The 20,354-nt window shown below is 48.2% G+C and overlaps 1 protein-coding gene across 16 annotated transcripts in view; it reads left to right on the top strand.

Annotated features, from left to right (window-relative positions):
• LOC147692138 (galectin-4-like) overlaps positions 1-20,354 on the top strand; it is a 379,836-nt gene that overhangs the window by 313,615 nt on the left and 45,867 nt on the right. For all 16 annotated transcript variants that reach the window (XR_015299996.1, XR_015300005.1, XR_015300004.1 and 13 more), the window contains one exon: positions 14,454-14,486. Coding sequence is in view for 2 of the 16 variants with exons in the window: in XM_086938440.1 (XP_086794566.1) it covers positions 14,454-14,486 (33 nt within the window). In the remaining 14 variants the exon portion in view is untranslated. The remainder of the gene's footprint in view (positions 1-14,453; positions 14,487-20,354) is intronic.

Raw genomic sequence — 20,354 nt, 5'->3', positions numbered from 1 at the left:
CCCTGTACCCTGACACCCATTCACTGCCTTTGCAGGCTGAGAGTCTAGGTACAGACTAAACAAAGAGTCGACATGGCACACATCCTTGTGTGCCATGCCCACAAGACCTACTGCCCTGGCATACCTCAATCACTCCTCTAGCTGGGTGCCCTATGCCAGTGGTGTGGGCACAGGTGCATGAACCCTGTGCCCCTACAGTACCCAGGGCCATTCCAGTGCACTGTAAGTGCAGTGATGCCATTAAGAGTATATGGTGCTGGAAGGTTGTCATTCCGAACTCCACAGCACCATAATGGCTCCACTGAAGAGTGACAAGTTTGATAGCAAACTTCTCAGCACATTAAACCCACACTGATGCCAATGTGGGATTTAATGTAAAATGCACCACAGAGGGCATCTTAGAGATGCCCCCTGAACCCTAACCTACAATCCACGTCTGGTCTGAGTGGCTGTCTGGGCTGCCACACAGTAGACATGTTGCTGGACACCAGGGTGGAGAGCCCCCCGCTCTCCTGGGCCTGCAGCACTGCACATCTTGGGCGAGGTCCTAGGTCTCCTCCCCCAGGATGGGCAGGGGGAAAGCTTCAAAGGCCTGCCGCCCTTGTGAGCTTCCCCAGGCCACTTGCTGTACTCAGCAACTGGCCCTCGCCAGTTCTGACCCCCCCCACCCCACTCTGGTGGGAAACCTTATGTCAGGAAGGGGGGTGTGCCAGCCTGCGCCAACACCACCCCTCAGATGGAGGAGGCGAGGTGAAGCACGACCCCGGGCTCCGGCCATCTTGAAGATGGGGAGCCCTGCCCAATCACAGCTAGGCTCCTGGCCCCCTCCCACAGGAGAGGAGCAGGCTAGGGGGTGTACCCACCCCAGGACAGGGACCTATTGGTCCCTGCCCTTGCCCTACCTGTAACACCCCTAAAGTTAGTTTTTAGGGGCACCCTGATCCTTCCTTCCTCAGATCCCGAGAAGAAAACAAGAATGAAGACCAAGAAGAAGAATACCTGCTGTGCAGCTGCTAACAACAGGACGACACCTACTGACTTGGCTCCAGCCCTACCGGCCTGTTGATCCTGGAACCTGCTCCTGCTTAATCCTGGCGACTCCTGTGGACAGCAACCTTGGACAAACTTGGAGGTCCTGCCTGCCTTGACCCTCTAACAGACTGTAACTCTCATGAGCAGAGGCTCTGCTCCAAACGCAATACCCCTGGTGCCAGCCAGGAACCGCAAATCCATCCCATGCTGCACCCACCACGCCCGGCCCGTGCCTAGTGATCCAAGACCACGAGGACATCCCCCCGGCGACTGGGACCTGAAGTCCAGTGTCCAAAGACCCTCCTTGACGACCCAGACGATGCCTGCGGGCTCAGAACCAGCTGAGGGTAAGCTTCCCGGACGCCAAAAGACACCCCTGCACCCGGCGCCCCACGGTCCCCTGTGCCTTCCTTTGGGGTACCTACCGCTTCTCCAAGATCCGAACTTACCTCTCAAAGTGGTGGTCGCACCTGAAGAAAAACCGTAGGCCCCCTCCCCTCTCTTGGATTGCATTGGGCCTACTCTCTCTGCACCCAGCTGCCCCTGTGCCTCTGAGGGTGTACCTACTGTACCTTTCCGACCCTGGGAGACCCCTGAGTCTATCCCCAGAACCTTAACTTCACCAGTCGAGTACTCTCCTGCAAATCGATAACTCACTTCCTTCCATAGGATAACATTGACTGGTTTGACTAGAAAAATCTTCTAAGTTTGAAGATTTTAAACTTTAAAATATTCACCTAAAATCAGCCGAATACCGAATGCCGAAGTACTCGCCTGTGATCAGGAGAGAAGCCAGTACTGTATCTTGTAGCCCAGTACTGAACTGCAAAAGTAATCCTAACCGTGTTTACTAGTAACCTGAATTTTCTCCATAGGAAACAATTGACTGCTTTTCTGTGAAATTTCTTTTAAGTGTCTATTTTTGCAAACTTCAAATATTCCTTAAGATTCGTGCCAACTACTGAAACATAATTACTTACCTGTCCTAGGTAGAGACCCCAGTACTGAACCTAGGAGTCTGTTCCTGGATTTCAAAAGTAACGGGAACCTACTTTACCTGTGACTTGAATTTCCTTTCATCGGATAACATTGCTAGTTTTTCACTGAAAAGTTTCTAAGTGTCAACTTTTGAAATATCCTGGTCTCCACTTAATGTTTCTATTCCTTTAATTCACTTGGCCAGAATGACGATCGCGTCACCTAGGAATCGGGACGCTGTCTCTTTAATATATTCTGTCAGAAAGACGTTCGCGTCACCTAGGAGGCCGGACGCTATTTAAACGTCACACACTTCCGGGTCACGTGTCCGCACTCCGAACACAGAGACCCGGGAGAACTTGAAAGAAGAAAGACGTTTTCAAGGTAACGTAAACGGACAGCTTTCTCAGGGGCATGACTTTTTGGATTTTTGTGCCCCACTTGTGCCGTTTTTCCGCCCTCGTCGCATCCCTCCCCGCTCCCCGCTTCCCGCCATCTCCCTTAACCCGCCCCTTTTCTTTCTGTACCCTCCCGCTCCCGCCTCCCAGCTGCTCCGCCCACCCGCGAACTTCGCCTTAAATGGCGACCGTGCGAACGCGCAGCGGTCACGCGCAGCGGGCGCGCCGATTGTGCGCCGAAGGCGCGCCAAAGGTAAGCCCGTCTGCGCCCGTCCGCGCCTGGACCGCGCCCAGTGCCTGGACCCCTGGCCCTCGAGGACTCCGACCGACCCGCCTGACGTACACCGCCGCCACCCTCATCGCACTTAACACCGGCCGAGTCCCTGGATGCTACCGAGCCACCCCACGACGCGTCCACGGACCCTTCAGCTGCAACACCTGCAAGTTCACCTGCATCCGGACCTGCCCGACACCAGCACCCGCCAAGCCGAACACCAGCAGCAACCACCTCAAGTGCATCCTGCTCAACACCCGCTCCGTCCACAGACACGCCATCGAACTCTGGAACCTCCTAGATGCCACAGTCCCTGACGTTGCCTTCATCACGGAGACCTGGATGAAAGCCTCCTCAGCGCCCGACATCGCCATCGCCATCCCAGAAGGCTACAAGATCATCCGGAGGGACCGCAACGCCAACCAGGTGGGAGGAGGCATCGCCATCATCCACAAGGACACCATCCGCATCACGACCAGCACCGACAACACCCCACCCTCGGCCGAACACCTACATTTCCAGATCCACACCGACCCGAATACCACCCTCAGAGGCACCCTGATCTACCGACCTCCGGGACCACGCACTCAATTCAGCGAGGACATCGCCGACTTCGTCAGCCCGCACGCCCTCCCCTCCGCTGACTACATCCTCCTGGGAGACTTCAACTTCCACCTGGAGAACAACAACGACTGCAACACCAGCACCCTGCTCGACAACCTCGCCAACCTTGGACTCAAGCAGCTGGTGTCCACCCCCACCCACCTCGCCGGACACACACTCGACGCCATCTTCTCATCCAGCAAAGACATCACCTTCAGCCACGCCACAGAACTCCACTGGACGGACCACAGATGCATCCACTTCACCTTCAGAAGAACGACGATCCACCACCACCAGCAACAGGTTGCCCGAAGAAGCTGGAACAAGATCACAGCCGACCAGCTCGCCGCTTCCCTGAGCCAGCACCCTCCGGCCAGCTCAGCGAACCCCAGCCAGGCCGCCGACAACCTCTCGAAGTGGATCAGCAAATGCGCAGACGAACTCGCCCCTCTGAGGATCCCGCCCAGCAGACCCGGCAGTAAGAGAGCCCCATGGTTCACCGACGAACTCAAGAGCTCCAAGAAGAACTGCCGAGCCCTCGAGAAAGCCTGGAGAAAGGAACCCACGCCGGACAACAGGACCACCCTCAAGCTCGCCACCCGGAAACACCACCAACTGATCCGCACCGCCAAGAAAACGGCCTTCAAGAACCGACTGGACAACAACGCACACAACTGCAAGGAACTCTTCAACATCGTGAAAGAGCTCTCCAACCCCGACGCCGGAAACAACGACATCACTCCATCGCAAGACCTCTGCAACTCCCTCGCCTCCTACTTCCACAACAAGATCGCGGACATACACAACAGCTTCAGCACTCAACCGACGCACGCCACGACCGCAGCAACGCCACCCACCACCACCCTCCGCGCCTGGACCCCGGTCAACACCGAAGACACCGTCCACATGATGAACTCCATCCACTCCGGATCTCCGACCGACCCCTGCCCTCACCACGTCTTCAACAAAGCCGACACGGTCATCGCACCCCACCTGCGGGACATCATCAACACCTCATTCGACACCGCTACCTTCCCCGAGAGCTGGAAGCACGCCGAACTCAGCGCTCTACTAAAGAAACCTACAGCAGACCCCAGCGAACTCAAGAACTACCGCCCCATCTCTCTACTCCCGTTCCCAGCCAAAGTCATCGAGAAGACCGTCAACAAGCAGCTGGCCGCCTTCCTCGAGACGAATGAATCCCTCGACCCATCGCAGTCCGGATTCCGTGCCAACCACAGCACCGAGACCGCCCTCATCGCCGCCACCGACGACATCCGAGCCCTGATGGACAACAGAGAAACAGCGGCCCTCATCCTCCTAGACCTCTCCGTGGCTTTCGACACGGTCTGCCACCGCACCCTAGTGCAGCGCCTCAGCAACGTCGGAATCCAGGAGAAGGCACTGGAATGGATCGTCTCCTTCCTCGACGGAAGAACACAGAGAGTCCGCCTACCACCGTACAAGTCAGAGGCCACCAAAGTCATCTGCGGCGTCCCTCAAGGATCCTCGCTGAGCCCCACCCTCTTCAACGTCTACATGAGCCCCCTCGCGGCCATCGCACGCCAACACAACCTCAACATAATCTCCTACGCCGACGACACCCAGCTGATCCTCTCCCTGACCAACGACCCCGCCGCTGCCAGAGCCAACCTGCACGAAGGGATGAAAGAGGTAGCCGAATGGATGACGACGAGCCGTCTGAAACTGAACTCAGATAAGACGGAGGTCCTCATCCTGGGCTCCTCGCCCTCCGCCTGGGACGACTCCTGGTGGCCCCCCGCCCTGGGCACCGCACCCAAACCAACGAACCACGCACGCAACCTGGGCTTCATCCTGGACTCCTCCCTCTCCATGACCAGGCAAGTCAACGCCGTCTCCTCGTCGTGCTTCAACATCCTGCGCATGCTTCGGAAGATCTTCTGGTGGATCCCCACGGAGACCAGGAAGACCGTCACCCAGGCCCTCGTCACCAGCCGACTAGACTACGGCAACGCACTCTACGCCGGAACCACCGCCAAGATCCAGAAGAGACTCCAGCGCATCCAGAACGCCTCAGCCAGACTCATCCTCGACATCCCACGACACAGCCACATCTCCGGACACCTAAGAGACCTGCACTGGCTCCCGGTCAACAAGAGAATCACCTTCCGCCTCCTTACCCACGCACACAAAGCTCTCCACGATCAAGGCCCGAGCTACCTCAACAACCGCATCAACTTCTACGCTCCCAAACGCCACCTCCGATCTGCCAGCCACGCCCTCGCCACCGTCCCACGCATCCGTAGAGCCACCGCAGGAGGAAGGTCCTTCTCCTACCTGGCCTCCAAGACCTGGAACTCCCTCCCGGCCGACCTGCGCCTGACCCAAGACCACCTCTCCTTCAGGAAGAAGCTCAAGACCTGGCTGTTCGAGCAGTAGAGGCACCCCCTCCCCCCCTCAAGCGCCTTGAGACCCTACGGGTAGGTAGTGCGCTCTATAAATGTTTTGATTGATTTTGATTGATTGAATATTTATTGCTTCAGAGTCTTATACTGCCTGGTCGGAATGTTTGTCTTACAGACATCATGTCCGGACGAGGCCATTGAGCATTTCTCACCAATCGCGACGAACGAAAAACTATAGGTAAGCTGCCTGGATTTATTTTCCATGCATGAAGTAGTATACATGCTTTTTGCCGACATATCGGTATTCGATTCTAACGCCACTCACGTATATCACATTACAGATACAGAGTGATTGACTCCCATACCTTCTCCCGGGCAACCCACAACAAGCGCATTTCGCTTGCAAGGTAACGCAACTACGATAAAAACATTACTTAAACCCCTTTATTGTACGCACTTAGCTCAGATAGGAGCTTTATGTCTCACAATATTTGCGTGTCCCAAATAGAGTGTCCTAAATAGAAGGGTACACCATTGACTAGACAAAAATGTTTTTTCTCTTTAGTTTAATAAACCCTACCCAATTGAATCTCCATGTTGGCTCAAACCAGTTGTTGCAATGTTGTCTAGCATATAACTAATTATCTGCAAATAACAGCAAAATAGAGGAGCGTAAGTTTATGTAAGCACTAGTGCAATACATAATAATTCGACGTCGCATGAATAGCTCCACTAGTTTACTTCCGACATACCCAAACATATATATTTCTCTTCAACTTGATTGCAGCTAATTTAATTCACGCCGACATAGAGATTGGATGGTCTTGGGCCCTTCCGGGTCGGAAGTATCACCGGAAGAGCGGTGAGCCTACCGTTTAATACATTATGTGGCAACTAAACTCTCATTTTGAGTTCACCCATGAGGCTAACTATTGTCCTTTATGTGACTTTTTTGATCAGACTTTAAGTCTGTATCTAGTCACGTGCCTAGTTAAGAATAAACTTGCGATTTCATATATCTAATTCTCCGACCTTTCTTCTTTTCTTTCTCCTTCTTTTCCATTTCCTTTTCCCTTCTCTTGTTTTTTCAAATCTACTCACTTCGAATAATCATGTTAGACCGCTTGGTCCAGACACAACCATTGGAGGTATGTGTCAGATTTTTTATATTTTTATGGAAGCTATATCACAATGCACTATTTGCACGCATGAATTCTCACATCGATATAGAACTAAGCCAAGCACTTCACCATTCACAACTTCGAAATTTTGGCACAGTACATATACACGCGAATCCACGGCATCAATTAGGGTGCTTAAGTGCACAACCGTTCACCTTAGTGCATGAAAGTAACGAGTCATCTGAAAGCACCTTAGCACACTAAAGGATGTTTTCCCACAACCATCTCAAGGGCATAGACTTATGCATGAGATTATCCTATGTGATGCTTGTCTCGACTGCTGACCTGAAGTGGTGTCTAAAGGTCTTCCAACAAATGTACATATTCCCAAGTATAGCCCCTTGTTTTTCTGTATTATTTCCAGCCCTGAAGATTCGCGAGATGCGATGAAACACGTGTCGGCTGGTTGTTCACAAGCTGTGATTGATTAAAACAAGGAGATCAAGATTTCTTTACAAACATCTGTTCATTTATTTACATCCATCTGCATATTGATATTGTTTCTCTGCACTGTATTGAACATTTGCATTTGGACATATTGTGCTCATTTTTTGTACCTTTCAAGTGTGTGCATAGGGTATGTTTCTATTTGTCACGTTGGAGTAGTACAGCTTTCTGACTTCTCCTTTGGGTGGTTATATGGTTGTCCACTCACCCAGTTGCACCACACCCTACTTGGTCCTATAGTGCTTCCATACTGGCAGTGCGCCCTTTCTCTGACATCTAAAAACCATTTTTTCTTTCAACTTTTGAAATATCTTTATATTCTGTAAAAATCACTGCAATAACCAAAACGTTTTTACTAAACTGTTTTCAGCTTAGACCTCAGGACTGAATCTAGGATCCAGTCTTGGAGTTACAAAAGTAATATTTAAAGTAATCAGCTGCAATTATGTAGAAAAACCCATTGAGCTCAATGTTAAATTGTGTTTAGAATTGTGTTGCCTATCGCAACCCCTGTACCTATTGTGTTTACAAAGTTTATTGCCTTTCTGAAAAGTAACTACCTGAGATCATTCATATTGAGAAAAGTATATTTTGATACCTGTTGGTTCTAAAAATAAAACAACTATAGCTTTTGATATAAAAACCATTGGCCTGGAGTTCAGTCCTTGAGTGTGTGAAACCTTTTGCTGACTGAGTGTGTACAACAAATGCTTTACACTGTCCTCTGGCACTGCCTTGCTGCTTGACCAAGCTATCACTTTGGAAAGTAAGGTCAGCCCTGACTTTAACCTCTGGGAAATGTGGTCTCTATTAATTGTGTGCTTATATAGCGCAATGTGGTCTCTATACACACTGTACCTTACTTTGGTCCAGTATATATAGAGCCACTTTCTGACAATAAGCAACAACGTGTAAGCAGGGACTGGGCTTTCTTATTTTAGACTCCATGTGGGCCCATAACAAAGGGTGAATTTGAGGGGTCATCAGGCCTCCTTTTATTCGAGTCTCCTGAATGGGAGCAGTCAGGAGCCTCACAACTCCATGCAAATGCGGCAGAGAGGAAACAACAGCTCCCACCTTCTTAGCACTTCACACATACTGAAGAGAGGCAGCTTTTCACTTTGTTCAGGCTCTGTTTACTAGATATGCATGCACTGTAAGAATGTTAGATGTGTTGGTCTCTCCCAGTATTTACACAAAATAGATGTAATTTATATAGCCTTTATTACCCCTAAGGATGTTTGCTTGTATAACGTTACTCATCCCAAAGCAGTGTCAGAGCACTTTACATCACACGTACATAATAAAGTCGTGGCTGGTGATGCCACTTCCTATCAGGTCAATTCCTATGATGCCACATGTGATGTCATTCGCCGGGATGTCAGGCTGAGATGTCACGCGCCGTGATGTCACTTGCATTCTGCCTAACTAGGTTAGTCCCTCCACTTCTTTTTTTAGGACTTGTGCCCTGCTTGCACCTACCTTTATATGAGGTTCTAGTACTGAACTGGGAGTCTTTTGGTTAGAAAAACAGGAGTCATCCTCAGAAAAAAAATCACTGTGAAAAAGCTGCATGAGTTACCTCAGTCTCTGTGCTCCAGTGCCAAAGATTTAATGAAAAGCATATAGTATTAGTCTTCTACTCGCCAGGGAGCATGTCACAAACATAATTGACTCTTATATCTTAAAACTGGTGCTATTTGTTAACAAAATTCGATTGTACTTTTTTGATCACAGAAAAAAATGAAAGTCTGGGTTTGACCTGCATGCTCCTCAAACTACGACCTCGTGTTTACAAACACACCACTGCTGTGGGCGCAAAGCGTACTGGTTTATCGTACAACCCACCATGATGTGACCAGTAAATGTTTTGTAGCATATGTAGTTTTAGGTCACATGCTTGCCATCTGGAGTTGGTTTCGAAATATTGTAATTCTTTTACTTTAGGGTTACATTTTCAGTTTTGAGAATGAAACGTGATCCAAAGACCTAAACCCACATGTACCATCACGCAAGTCCAACTGTTGATTATTATTTTGATGCCGTTGGGTTTGGATTGGGTTTCAACAGAAAAGCCATAGTTTACGAGCCACAACTAGATGGTACCAAATATGGACGAATTCTACAAGGTATCAACCACCGAAACACATTTAATTGATGCATCAACGGCCATCGAATTCTACATTTTCACCTTCCACGTCATACGAGAATGTCTCCAGGTGGTGTGGGATGGAAATAAAATCATTTCTGTTCGGTGTGGGATGTCATACAAAGTTGGCAAAATCTGATCGCCATTAGGCTTGCAATCTGTGCTTTCCATGAGATCACTCCTAATAAAACTGTGTCGGTCCTGGATACCTACTTCTAAACTATTTAGTTCAAGATGGAAGTGTTGCAACGTGGTGATCCCCTTGTAGGGGAAGGAAGACCACTTCATAACCGCATTGAACCTCAGAGATACCTACTTTTACGAATGCTTCTATCTAGCTCATTGCAAATACCGTCGTTTTACTTTAAGGGCAAAGCATTATCAATTACAGTTGCATTTTTCTACACAAAATGTGCACCAAAAGGGTTCAACAATTGCCATGCAGCACCGGCAGCTCTTAATTGTCTCCCATGCGCTCACGTTAACCCTTTCTAACATTTTCTGAGTACAACACTGAATGCCCAGTTCCTCTATCAATGGAAACAGTACACTAATGTCAAAGACGTTTTCCAGTTTTCAAGATGTCATAGTCTGTGGCAGTAAGAATGGTGCTAAAAATGTTGGGCATGATCGCTTGAATGAATGAATGAATCAAAGCTTTATTCGATTTTAGATATTAAAATCATAAAAGCATACAGACAAATACTAAAATACATTTATAAACATTTTAAAATAAATCTCCTAATAGCTTTTGGTTACACAGTTAGTCCATTAAACATGCTTTACGCCACCTTTAGACTACGTTGTAGGGCACAGTAATCTACAAGAATTAATAATTATGACGCAGAAAAACCATTGTACAGTGGTATGGGATAGTTAAAAGCCACTGGAAAACTACTGCAGTTTCTTGGGTATGTTCCACTGCCACCCGGGAAACTATCAATGCCCCAGGTACTAGGGGAAAACATGTAGGACCTATAAGGGTAAAAGTCATGTAGGTTCCAGGTAGAAATGAGCCCATCTCCATTTTGGGGTAGCCACGTCCGCATGTATGGCACAATGAGTCTACTCCTAAAACGTATCAGGATCAAATCCCCCGAGATGTCCTTTTTAAGAGGCCCAAGCCATCCCACCCTCCGGACACTTATTATTCGGCCATCAAGGTAGTAGGGCAGAGGTCTGTTTTTTGATAGCCAGTATTTGACCTTGTTCATTAGTTCGTGATGTCTCTCAGCTTTGCCTTCTGTTAGTTCAGGGACTCCCGAAAGAACAATGACAAAAGGCGCCGCTTCTGGAGGTAAGTGAATGTGGGTGGTATGCGCAAGTTTAGGTGGAGCATGACGTGGGTTTTTCAGTTTCAGGGGGGCTTTGGGGTTGATAGGCGGAGAGGAGGTGGGGGTTGGCAATTGGATAGGCGCCGCTTCATACGGAGTAGTCAAGTTAGGTAAATTTGAATGGGCGGTAGTGGGTGGACAATGAGTTGTTGCGATGTGGGCTGAGGGTTTCCGGAGGGGTTCAATGGAGTTCTCCAACCCTATGAGCTTATTCCCCAACATAGAGATTTTGTCCATCAAGGGGTGTATTAAAGATTTGAGCAGATGCTCAACTATAGATAGCAGGGCCTGATGGGAAGGTGGTAAGAAATCCTCCAGATTGACACCAGGTGGCATGGTAGAAAGAGGATTAGTTAAGGATGGAATTGGACTTGGAGAAGGTTTATCAGGTGTTTGAAATTTAGTAGAACTCACATTGGCTTTGTTCCCAGCAATTTTCTTTTTGACAAGCATAGCCCTGGGAGGTGTGAGTTTTGTATCAGAAAGAGAATTCTGCTCCCTTGGATGTGATAATGGGCTGCGGCGTTTTGGCGTGGGGGAGGGTGCTGCAGGAACATATTTGACCTTACACAAACTGTTAAGGTCATCCAGCCATGGGAAACTAGATGGGGAATGTGCGAATATATCGTCCGGGATGTGATTGGACCTATCCCCTGATTTAGGCATGAATACAGTAATACGGGTCGGTAATTCACCTCACAACTTGCAAAGGGGGTGGCCCGTCCCCGTCCTCCTCTGTCCGATGAGGGCCGTAGAGGGCCCGCCCTTTGCCCGGGCTTAGCCCGGCGCTCCCGCGCGCGACTCGCGGTGCGAGAGGTTCTCCTGGCTTTAGCCCGCGCCTCCGGGCGCTCTGCTGACGTCACCTGACCGCCGGGGCACCTGGGGGATGTAGTCCCTTGCCCTCGCGGCGGTCAGGGTGCTGGCGCTGGTGTCGGTATGTCCACGGCCGTTCCCCTCACGGCAACAGGTCTTTGGGTCTTTGTGGCAGGACCTCCCCTGGGCGTTTCACCTCCCTGTTAGCTGCTCTCCCCACAGCGCTCGCCACCAGCGCTCGGCTCTCCTGGCTTTAGCCCGCGCCTCCGGGCGCTCTGCTGACGTCACCTGACCGCCGGGGCACCTGGGGGATGTAGTCCCTTGCCCTCGCGGCGGTCAGGGTGCTGGCGCTGGTGTCGGTATGTCCACGGCCGTTCCCCTCACGGCAACAGGTCTTTGGGTCTTTGTGGCAGGACCTCCCCTGGGCGTTTCACCTCCCTGTTAGCTGCTCTCCCCACAGCGCTCGCCACCAGCACTCGGCTCTCCTGGCTTTAGCCCGCGCCTCCGGGCGCTCTGCTGACGTCACCTGACCGCCGGGGCACCTGGGGGATGTAGTCCCTTGCCCTCGCGGCGGTCAGGGTGCTGGCGCTGGTGTCGGTATGTCCACGGCCGTTCCCCTCACGGCAACAGGTCTTTGGGTCTTTGTGGCAGGACCTCCCCTGGGCGTTTCACCTCCCTGTTAGCTGCTCTCCCCACAGCGCTTGCATGATCGCTTTTTACAAAGAGTTACAGCCAGATTCATCAAGCTGAAATCGGCTCGCAAAGGGCCAGATTCTGAGAATCTGGCCCTTTGCGAGCGCTATTTTTGCATTTGGGATTCATCATCCCAAATGCAAAAATCGCAATTCTAGAAATCGCTGAATTGCAATTAATTAAATGCAATTCATGAACCATTTTAAAATTGCGAATTCGCAATCTGGGGCCGCTATTTACTGCGAAGTCTAACTACGTGGTAAATAGCAAAAACGTAGAAAAATGCACTTTAGTGCATTTTTCTAAGTTGTATGTTACATGCACACATGTCCTTTGGACATGTGCGTGCGCAACACCAGTGTACATTACCATTTCAGGGGTGCTACAGGGTGTCCTTTGGACACCCTGGCACCCTTGAAATTGCTTCCTTATTTGCGATTCGCTAATTGCGAATCGCAAATAAGGAATGACTCCCTATTCATTCCTATGGGCCTTTAGGCCCATTGGAATGAATGGGAAAGCCATTACTTATTTGCGATTAGCAATTAGCAAATCGCAAATAAGGAAGCAGTATAAATCGCATAAAATATTGCGATTTCTACATGCATCCCGTTTTGCAAGTCTTTAATAGCGAATCCTTAAAATTCGCTATTAAGGACTCGCAAAACATGACCATGATGAATCTGGGGGTTAGTTCTCAATGCATGTGCGCAAGTGTGTCAGTTGCAGAGTAATTGGCAACATATTGTGCACAGGTTTTTTGGTACTGGGACGAATCCCGGTTGCTTGCACTGCAAATCAAGTACAAACTGCTATGGTGGAAAACACACATCTCATGATCGAGCAACACTTTGCAGACACCGCGCCACAGATAACCGGTCAAACACCTCCCTTCAGCGATGGTGAGCACCATGGCCCTACTTCATAGCAGGGGCGGCTGGCATGTCTCGTCGGGGGGGGGATGGCTTGCTCGCTATTGAAACAATAATAATAAGAAAAAATTAACCTTACCATGCCACTGCCGGTTTCCGCGTCTTCGCTTTGTGGAGGAGGCACCACTTCTTCATAGTTCAAAGCAGATGGATCAGTGCAAAGATAAAACACTTCTCTTCAAAGTGCTGGAATTGAAGGCAGTGTTTCTACCCCAGAAGGCATTCCAGATGCACTTGTTGAGCAAAATGTGCTAATAGGCGCAGGTAACATGGCAATCATGTTTTATGTTCTGTCTCTGATTACATAAGAAATGTTACATCTATCTCCTTGCATAACACCTTCCAGGGACAGACAATGGCTTTGCAGATCTACTTAGACATATTCATGAAATCTAAATAACAAGCTTCTCAACTCCTACTTCCAGAAGTGGGGTACACCAGACATAGATCTGTTCTCCACCATCAAAAAGATAAAGGGTCATGCTTGCGCTGGCATGGGCAACAGCTTGTTACAGGTAAGTAACATTTTACTTTTATAACATCAGCCATTGCTGATAGAATCTTTTAACTCACAACTAGTATGATATAAGATGTTTATAGAACAAGAATCATAGCACCTAATAGCAATGTTGTATCAATATCACATGAGATGCTGCAAAGAGCTCCTATCAGTTTTCAACAGTGTTAGATTTATCATGTTTTTTTCACATCTGGCATGCCGTGGAGAGTCTATTTATGCAAACAATGCATAATAATAAATGTATTTCATAGTTAATATTCATGTTTTGTCTAGTCTCTGACAAATATTTCTTCCTGTCGGGAGAGAAGGAAAGAGACAGAAACCAAGATTGTGAACGAAGGAGACTGAGAGATGTAGTGAGAAATAAAGAGCAAACCAAAAAGGGGTACTGACATAGAAGGTTCAAGTGTGTGCGTATGTGTGTGTGTAATACAGTAGTTAGTGTCTAAAGTAGGCGGTGTATCCCATGACAATGTTGACAGCATGATACCATGAAACAACTGTAGAAGATGTGAAATTGTTGGTGCCTTGATTTACCATGATGAATTTTGTGCTCATGGAACTTTGAACTTCTCATGATGATGTTTACTAAGGAAATAATTTGTTGTGGTCCAGTTGACACAGAGCACTGAGGGACAGTGTATTTCATAGCTATTGATTATTTTGAAGAGCTTCACTAATAGTAGTTCTTTCTTGTGTTGTTTCCTTGTAGAAGCCGTCTGGCCCAGTTACTGTGTCAAACCCTGTGAGTATTTTTCTTTCTATAACAAGTATCTTTGTTACTTTGGCTGCTAATATATCTGCACTTGAAGCTGGTGAGCTGTGACGCAACATGGGAGTCGCTTTCCTTACCTTTACCCTCAAAGAGTTGTAGTTAGGGTAATTCTCTCTACTTAAAAGAGAGAGTATCCTGCCTTACATTGTCTCGGAAGTTAGGAAATCTACCTCTCACTAAAAGATATGTAGGTTTAGGTACTGCTTAGGTGTCATATTTTGTTTGCCTAGCCATCCACCAGGCGCCTGTCTAGCTCTGCAGACCTCCTCAGCAAGACCTAAGCCTCCTCTCCCAATCCCTCCTAATCTTCTCATCTCAACAACCTCAGGTTTATCAACTGTTCAGCTGTGTTATCCCCAACTTTCTCTGCTATGCCGTCCTAGAGTCACTTGCAAGCTCTCCTCACGCTCTCTAACAAGTCACCCTCAGCTCCTCAGTGCATTTCTTCCCACAGACTACCCAATGTTTGTCATTGATTCCTCACAGCTTCCTCTTCAAATCATGCTAACTACCATGCCCTGGCTGAGAGGTATGTCTTTCCTCCATTAAAACACACCTACCTTCCCCTTCTCTACCATCCTCAATTGATTATAAGTACACATTCAGACTTCTAAATTTCTCTGGCTGTCTGTAGGCAATACAAAAAGCCGTAAATATATGTTTGAGGCATATGAGCTGCAGATCGTACACTATGCATTAGATCGCCACCTGGTGTTGGGCTCAGATGATTGCAGGTTGTTGTCTTCTTGGAGAAGTCTTTGTAGTCACGATATAGGTGACTTCTCCCTTGGACAATACTGCGCATGGGCATCGGCTCCATCCTTAGATTGTTTTTTTCCGTCATTGGGTTCGCATAAAAGTTTCTCCGCTCCGGCTAGAAAAACTTTTTCAGCAATTTCGAAGCGCAAAAACTTCCTACAACCAATATCGACGTCGAATATACAACTTTCGACGCCATCAACTCGATTCCGGTTCATCGACGCGGGCCGCTGGGCCTATCTACGCCGTGCGGCCTACACCACATGGAAAGAACTCCTTTCAAGAAATGCCCGGTATGCCAGGCAAACTTTCCGCATAGCGATCATCACGAGGTTTGCAACCTCTGTCTATCGCCGGATCACGGCGAGTCGACCTGCACAGCTTGTGCATCCTTCCGATCGAAAAAGACCATCCGGGATCGGAGGGCCCATCGACACGAGATGAGGAAATCAGCCCTAGCACCGGAGAATATCTTCGATGACGAGGTTCCGCTCGTTCCAGAAGAAGATTCGCCGGATCTCCAGATCATATCAGAGGCAGAGGACTCGGATGACTCGATTCCATCATGTCAACCTGTGCGTACTTCTGCCCCTGCACCACACAAGGCGAAGGTCAGCACTCCGCCCAAGGGGCCCAGTCGAGACCAAGTGTTTCCTCCTACAGCCCAGACTTCGAGCTTGGCTCCGAGGAAAACAAGTACGCCTTCAGGTGCTTCAGCACCAAGCAAACCACAAGTGCCGATTCCACCACCTCCATTGGCACTGAAGTCCAAAGATCCTTCGGCACCAAAGCCAAAAGACTCTTCGGCACCGAAACCGAAAGATCCTTCGGCGCCAAAAGCGAAAGACCCTTCGGCATCAAAAGCGAAAGACCCTTCTGCACCGAAAGCGAAAGATCCTTTGGCACCGCAAACTAAAGTGGTACCGAAAGAAGCTCTGGCTCCGAAGCCGTCGACTTCCAAAACTAAAGATGGGAAGCCAGCGGCCGACGCCTCAAAGCCGACGAGGCCACCTTCCACTCCGAAGACTCCCGCTTTAGTGCCAACACCCGCAAAGCCTGATTTCAAGGTTCCTAAGCCCTCTGACACGCCTGCCAAGCCGAAAACAACACATTCGCACCGAGAACTTTGCCACAGGACGCTGTAACTCCTCCCAAGGCAAAACAACAAAAACAGCCTCTGTCGGAACCAAAGAAATCGATGCCTAAGAAGGTTGTAGAGGAAGAAGAAGAAGAATTGTTCAGACCAGATCCTAAACAAAAGAGGATCTACATAAACCCAAAGACTGGACATGTAGGTGCTATACCTCATAAAAAGAGACCAGCAGAAAGACCTCCTCCACATGTGGATCCTGCCAAAAATAAGGACTGTGCAACTTCCCCTATGCACCCTCCCTCTCCTGTATCTCCTTCCTCTCCTGTCCCTCCTTGCATATCACCTCTAATCTCTCCTGTCCCCTCTCCTGCATCCTCACATTTACCACAAACTGATGAGGAGTATGACTTAGGTGGTGGGGAGGATCCACATGCAGACCCAAATACATATCCTTTAGATGAGGATATCTATACTTTCCCACCACATAATGTGCCTGATGTCCCTGATCCACAGTTATACCCGTCAAAGCCTTCTCCAGAGGACAGCATTGGTTTTAATAACCTCTTACACAGAGCTGCTCTCTACCACAATGTTACAATGCATTCTGATGACATTGAGGAGGATTTTCTGTTGGATACATTTGAGCCATCACACAGATCTACTCAAATTCTTCCCATGATCAAAGGAGTCATTAAGCACGCTTCAGAAATATTCAAAGATTCTTTATGCACTAGGGTACTGAATCCAAGAATAGAAAAGAAATATAGGCCCGCACCCTCTGATCCAACCTCTATTAAAGGCCATCCTCCTCTAGACTCTTTAGTGCTGTCCAATGCAAGGAAAAGAGCAAATTCACAGACTTCTGGTGAAACGCCCCCACCTGACAAGGAATCCAAAGTTTTTGATGCGTCAGGTACAAGAATAGCTGTACAAGCTACAAATATATGTTGCATTGCGAATACACAAGCCCTTCTCTCATGTTATGACAGGGCTCATTATGACCAATTAGAGACACTACTACAGCACCTTCCAGATCAATATAAAGATCAGGCAACTGAGCTCATACAAGAAGGCAACTTCATTTCAAATGCCTCAATAAAATGTGCACTAGATGTCGCAGACACAGCTGCTAGAGCTGTAAATACTAGTGTAATACTCAGAGAACATGCATGGTTGCGCATTTCCGGGTTCAAACAAGAGGTGCAAACCACAATTTAGAACCAGCCTTTTAACCAAAACCAATTATTTGGCCCAGAAGTAGACACTACACTGGAGAAAATGAAAAAAGACACGGACACTGCAAAGTCAATGGGAGCTCTACAGTCCACACAGACTAGAGGTTCTTTTCGTCGCTCCTTTTATAGAGGAGGCTCCAACAAACTGGAGCAGATACAACAACATCTTTCAAGACGCAAACACAAACATCCTCTAACAAAGGGTATTTTAGAGGAGGATACAGAGGCAATAATAACAAGGTTTGCGGTACAAACAGTAATCGCTCCTCCTCCACAACTAAATAGTGACTTCCCTCTGCTCCCCCAACAGCATTACACTCCTGTGGGGGGCAGATCAACAGGCAGTTCCTGCCTGTTGGAACTCCATCACAACAGACAGGTGGGTGAGACAGATTATCCAACATGGAGACTGCCTAGAACTTACAGCAACCCCCCCCCAAACATACCACCCAGGCAGCGTCCTATGTCTACAGATCACCTGACTCTGCTTCAACAAGAAGTTCTAGCACTTCTACAAAAAGATGCTATTCAACTAGTCCCATTAAAGGAACAAGGGACAGGGGTTTACTCGCTGTATTTTCTAATTCCCAAAAAGGACGGGACACTGAGACCAATTCTCGACCTCAGGCCCATCAACCATTACAATCAGTCAGATCATTTTCATATGATCACTCTGCAACAAGTGCTCCCACTAATGCAACAAGGCGATTTCCTTTCAACACTAGACCTGAAGGACGCCTATTTTCACATCCCAATACATCCTGCTCACAGGAAGTAACTATGGTTTGTAATAAAAGGACAACACTATCAGTTCAAAGTCCTTCCGTTTGGTGTCACTACAGCACCACGGGTGTTCACAAAGTGCTTAGCAGTAGTAGCAGCACATCTCAGAAGACAACAGATACATGTCTTCCCTTACCTGGACGATTGGCTCATAAAAGCCAATTCATTCCACCAGTGTGTACAACACACTCAGCAGACAATTCAACTGTTGCAAAACCTAGGGTTTACGATCAACTACACAAAGTCGCACCTAGAGCCTTCACACGTGCATCAGTATCTAGGAGCTACCATAAACACATCTACAGCTCCAGCGTATCCCAGTCCAGCCAGGATACAGAGCATTCAAGCCTTAGTCTCCACTTTCAACATTAAAAGTCTCTCCAAGCAAGGGTGTTCATGAGATTAATAGGCATGATGGCATCTTGCATCTTCATAGTACCACATGCAAGACTACAAATGCGTCCATTACAAGAATGTCTAGAACAACAGTGAAATCAGGCTCAAGGTCAGCTCACAGATCTGGTGTTGGTAGACAGCCACACGCATCGCTCTCTGCAATGGGGGAACACCAAAAACTTGACAAGAGGACAGCTGTTTCTCGAGCCTGTTCCACAAATAGTGCTCACAACAGACACATCCCTCACAGGTTGGGGAGCCCATCTCTTACACCATACTACCCAAGGACTATGGAGCAACCAACAAAAGCTGTTACCTATCAACCATCTAGAGCTGCTAGCGATATTCTTAGCACTCAAAACTTTTTAACTTCAGGTACAGAACAAGGATGTCTTAATCCGGACGGACAATATGACAGCAATGTACTATATACAAAAACAGGGGGAGCACACTCTCTACAACTGTCCCAGCTCGCACAGAACATTTGGAGATGGGTCATTCCTCAAAACATATATCTGTTAGCGGAACACCTTCCAGGGGTTCACAATCAGATAGTGGATCTGTTAAGTCGGCAGTCACAACAGATTCACGAATGGGAACTAAATCCACAAGTTCTTCAACCATTCTTCCAACAGTGGGGGCACCCACACATAGACCTATTTGCCCCCCACGAAAATGCAAAATGCCCAACCTTCGCCGCCAGGTTCCCACACCCAAGGTCCGAGGGCAATGCAATATGGATGAACTGGTCAGGCAGATTTGCGTTTGCTTTTTTTCCGCCTCTCCCCCTCATTCCACTAGTGGTGCGCAAGCTCCAACAACTGTCTCTCAAGCTCATACTAGTAGCTCCCACATGGGCACGCCCGCCGTGGTTCACCACACTACTAGATCTCTCCCTGGTTCCACATCAAAAGTTACAGCTCACACCCTCGCTGTTAACACAGAACCATGGAGAAATCAGACACCCAGACCTGAACCAACTGAATTTGGCGATCTGGCTCCTGAAGTCTTAGAGTTTGGTTTTCTTAACCTGCCACCAGACTGCATGAATATCATTAAAGAGGCTAGGAAACCCACTACTAGAGCGTGTTATGCCACCAAATGGAAAAGATTTTCAATATATTGCAAACATAATCACATTGATCCACTGGATGCTTCCATCCAAAATATAATTTGTTACCTTTTACATCTACAAAGGTCTAATTTGGCATACTCTTCCATACGCCTACATCTTGCAGCAATTGCAGCCTATTTACAAAACAGGCAACACCTGCCTCTTTTCAGGGTACCTGCAATCAAAGCATTTATGGAAGGATTAAAAAGAATAATCCCTCCCAGGATGCCACCTTCCCCAGTGTGGAACCTAAATCTTGTCCTTACGAGACTCATGGGACCCCTTTTGAGCCTCTACATAAATGTGAACTGCAATTTCTTACATGGAAAACTGCTTTCCTTGCTGCCATCACCTCTCTCAGAAGAGTAAGTGAAATACAAGCGTTCACCATACAAGAACCGTTTTTTCAAATACATACTAATAAAGTGGTTCTCAGGTCTAACCCAAAGTTTCTCCCA

This window comes from Lissotriton vulgaris, chromosome 9 (genome assembly GCF_964263255.1).
Source record: "Lissotriton vulgaris chromosome 9, aLisVul1.2, whole genome shotgun sequence".
NCBI classification, from domain to species: Eukaryota; Metazoa; Chordata; class Amphibia; order Caudata; family Salamandridae; genus Lissotriton; species Lissotriton vulgaris.
This window is presented reverse-complemented; position numbering and strand designations above follow the sequence as displayed.